This window comes from Elephas maximus, chromosome 7 (genome assembly GCF_024166365.1).
Source record: "Elephas maximus indicus isolate mEleMax1 chromosome 7, mEleMax1 primary haplotype, whole genome shotgun sequence".
In the NCBI taxonomy this organism is placed as follows: domain Eukaryota; kingdom Metazoa; phylum Chordata; class Mammalia; order Proboscidea; family Elephantidae; genus Elephas; species Elephas maximus.
In genome coordinates this window covers 110,145,473-110,149,301 of record NC_064825.1, presented here as the reverse complement: position 1 = coordinate 110,149,301, position 3,829 = coordinate 110,145,473, and the positions used below count along the sequence as shown (strand labels likewise).

Here is a 3,829-nt window from a genome sequence, read left to right as displayed (position 1 = left end):
CACCACAGATGGGAAGAGAGTGACTTTCACTGAGAGAAAAAGAACTCTTCATTCTCAGTGACTCTCAAATGAAAAGTCTTGGAACAAAAACCAATAAATAAATGGAACTTGGCATAAGCAGGACAGAGTTGCCGTGATGTGGGATCTATTTTAATTTCCTGGGTCTTGATCATTGGGCTTTTGAGGAACTTTGAGGAACAATGGCCAGTGCAAGACTGTTCCTCACATTTACTGAATAAAAGTAGAACTAAGGATCAACCCAATGGCAACTAACAACAACAACAGAAATTGAACTAAGATCACTAAAGGGTTTCCCAAAGGTGGGCTAGTTTTTCAGATCTTGGAGAAACCACACATAGTAGTCAGTTGTAGGTTATTCTCTAAGTTATATCTTTGTTTTTCCTGGGCTATACTCTCAACAAATATTACTACCTGGTCTCAGTATCAATACAATAACTTGAAATGTGTTGTTGGCAAGGAATATTGAATATACAATGGAAATTCTGAAGAACAGACAAATCCATAATGAAGGAAGTACAGCCATTATGTTCCTTAGAAGTTAAGGTATCTACACTTTGTCTTGCTTATATTGGACACATCATAAGAAAAGACCAATCACTAGGAAGGAAGAACATGTTTGGTAAAGAAGAGGGTCAGCAAAAACGAGTCAAAACCTTCAAGAGATAAACAAGACATAGTGGCTGCAACAATGATTCAAACAGACGAAACTGTGAGGATGGCACAGGATCAGACAATATTTCATTCTGTTATACATAAGGTCACCAATAGTAGGAGCTGACTTGACAGCAACCTAACAAATAACAATAAAGTCTTAGCATGGGATTCCTGGAAGGTACAAATGTTTAATACACCCAGCTGATAATCAAAAGTTTGGATGTTGAGCTCACCCAGAGATGCCTCAAAAGAAAAGCCTGGTGATCTACTTCCATAAACTCAGCCATTGAATAACCTATGGAGTACAGTTCTACTGTAACATACTTGGGGTCACAAGAGTTGAAGTAGGCTCAATAGCTATTGATTTAGTTTAGTCTCAGTATATATTTCATATTTTCAGAATGGATAGAGTCAATTCCTGAGACTGGGCAATGTCAATGAAAAACTTTAATAACAGAATAAAAGTTTATGCTATTCAGCCAAACAAGGCAAAAGACGTGATCAGAGGATGCATGGATTTGAATGTGTGAGGGCACAGAGGGCAAGTAAAGTAACCTTTGGGAGATTCTTCACAGGGATTGCAGGGTGAGGAATTAAACTTCCAAAAGAGTGCTGAGTAATTGTTATAAAAATTGTGAGGGTAAGTTACGTCATAGAGTTTTGAGGGCATCACCATTATACCAAAACCTGTTGCGGTCGAGTTGATTTTGACTCTAGCAACCCTGTGGGACAGAGTAGAACTGCCATGTAGAGCTTCTGAAGAGCACCTGGCAGATTTGAGTTGCAGACCCTTTGGTTAGCAGCCGTTACACTTAGCCACTACGCCACCAGGGTTTCCATCATCATTATAGTAAGTGAAAATAGTTACACAAATACTAATTCATCAATAAATGTTTAATATGGATCATTTTGAATACAGCCATAGGTATATAGAGGTAAAATTTATTTGCACTTGTAAAATTCTGCATTGAAAGATAAATTAGTGGTTTATTTGAAAATGTTCTAGGACATATGGACACTATTAACTACAAGCAAGACATTTTCTTTGATAGTTTTGAGTAGAAATAGGGACTAACATCCAACATTCTTTTCGGTTTTACTCAATGCTAAAAATGTACTTTACAAACCAATTTCTCTCAAACACTTTTTTCATTGCTTCTTTTACATCTTTGTTCCTCAAACTGTAGATGATGGGATTCAGCATGGGAATCACAATGGTGTAGAATATAGACACTATCATGTCATGGTCTAAAGCATAGCTGGAACTTGGTCTCATATACATGAAGAGGATTGCTCCATGGTAAACTGACACTCCAGTTAAGTGAGAACCACAAGTGGAAAACACTTTTTGCCTCCCTTCAGGAGAGTGCATCCTCAGAATGGCCAACAAAATGAAGCCACAGGAGATCAGGACAATCAGCATGGTGAATACCTCAATAGAACCCACAAAGTAGAAGAGCAGAAGCTGGTTGATATGAGTGTCAGAACAGCAGATAGCAAGGAGTGGAGGGATATCACAAAAGACACGTCTAATTTCATCGGATGCACAGAAGGAGAGGCTAAAAGTCGCAACTGTGTGTAAAGTACCATGCCCAATACCACCAACATACGAAGCAGTGATGAGTGGCACATTGACTCTGGGTGACATGTTAACTGAATACAGAAGTGGGTTGTACATTGCTACATAGCAATCATATGCCATTGACGCCGAGAGAAAGCTTTCTGTGGTCCCCAAAGTGACAAAGAGCAGCATCTGTGTTGCACATCCAATGAATGAAATGGCTTTATTGTCTGTCAGAAAACTGACCAACATTTTTGGAGTGACAACTGAAGAATACCAGGCATCCAAGATGGATAACACGCACAGAAAATAGTACATTGGATTGTGAAGTCGGGCATCTGCTGTGACTAATAAAACCGGCCCCTAATTTCCCAGCAGAGTAAAAATATAAATTGCCAAAAATAGCAAAAAGAGGTAGACCTGAATCTCAAAGTCATCTGTGAATCTCAGCAATGTAAACATGGTGACTTCGGTGATATTCTTCAACTGGATCCTGTAGGGCTCTACTGCTGCTGACAACACTGTGGCTGTGTCTGGGTCCTAAATGCAACATTCTGACATCCTGTGGACACAGAGTGTACCCAATTACGTCTTCATCTTTGTTTTTTTGAAGGGGGTAATAACATCCTATAGGCAGCGATGGGATGTTGTTGTTGCTGTTAACAGCTTTTGAGTTGACCTCCGACTCATGGCAACCGCATGCACAACAGGATCAGACCTCTGTGATCCACGGAGTTTCTATTAACCGATTTCCGGAAGTAGATCGCCAAGCCTTACTTCCCGTCCATCCTAATCTGGAAGTTCTGCTGATGCCTATTCAGCATCACAGCAGATGCAAGTTCTACTGACAAATGGGCAGTGGCTGCACTTGAGGTGCTTTGGCCAGAAATCAAACCTGGGTTTCCCATATGAAAGGGCAGAATTCTACCACAGAACCACTACTGCCCCCTAGAGGTGGGATAGGCAGTGACAAAGGGGTTGAGCCCCAAGAACACCAAACCGTTTGCCATCCAGAAGATTCTGAGTCATAGCAACGTTACAAGACAGGGCAGAACTGCTGCACAGGGTTTCCAAGGAGCGGCTGGTGAATTTGAACTGGCGACCTTTTGGTTAGCAGCTGACCTCTTAACCCCGGTACCACCAGGGCTCCATTTGGTCCCACGTGGATGCAATTTTCTGGTTATATATAAAAGAAATGGTTTCATTGCTTTCTTAGCCAAACCTGTCATGTTAAAAGAAACAAACAAAAAACAACCACAAAAAAAAAAAAAAACTTGCCAACTTAAGTGGTTCTCAAAAATATGAAATCTTGTGATTCTCAAAGACCAATGAATAGAAGAATTTAAAAATCCAAAAACCATATAATTGAAAGTACACACTAGGACACTAGCCCAGAATTTGCTGCAGTGTGCATCCGCACCTTTCCTTAACGTCCTCGATTATGAGAACAACGGCATTAACCACTCACAAGATTGGATTACATTTAAATGAGAAAAACTTTGTGAAAAAGATCTAATTTTAAATTTTTTTCAGATACTAGAGAATAGGATAATTTAGACTTACATTTCAAGTTGTTTTAAAAGGCAGTCTCTG

At 39.9% G+C, this 3,829-nt stretch overlaps 1 protein-coding gene across 1 annotated transcript; it reads right to left on the bottom strand.

Moving 5' to 3' along the window:
* Positions 1-1,771: 1,771 nt before the first annotated feature.
* Positions 1,772-2,488, bottom strand: LOC126080329 (olfactory receptor 5T1-like). The gene has a single exon (XM_049891581.1). It carries the CDS (start codon positions 2,486-2,488, stop codon positions 1,772-1,774), a length of 717 nt encoding a protein of 238 aa, XP_049747538.1.
* Between the last annotated feature and the right edge of the window lie 1,341 nt (positions 2,489-3,829).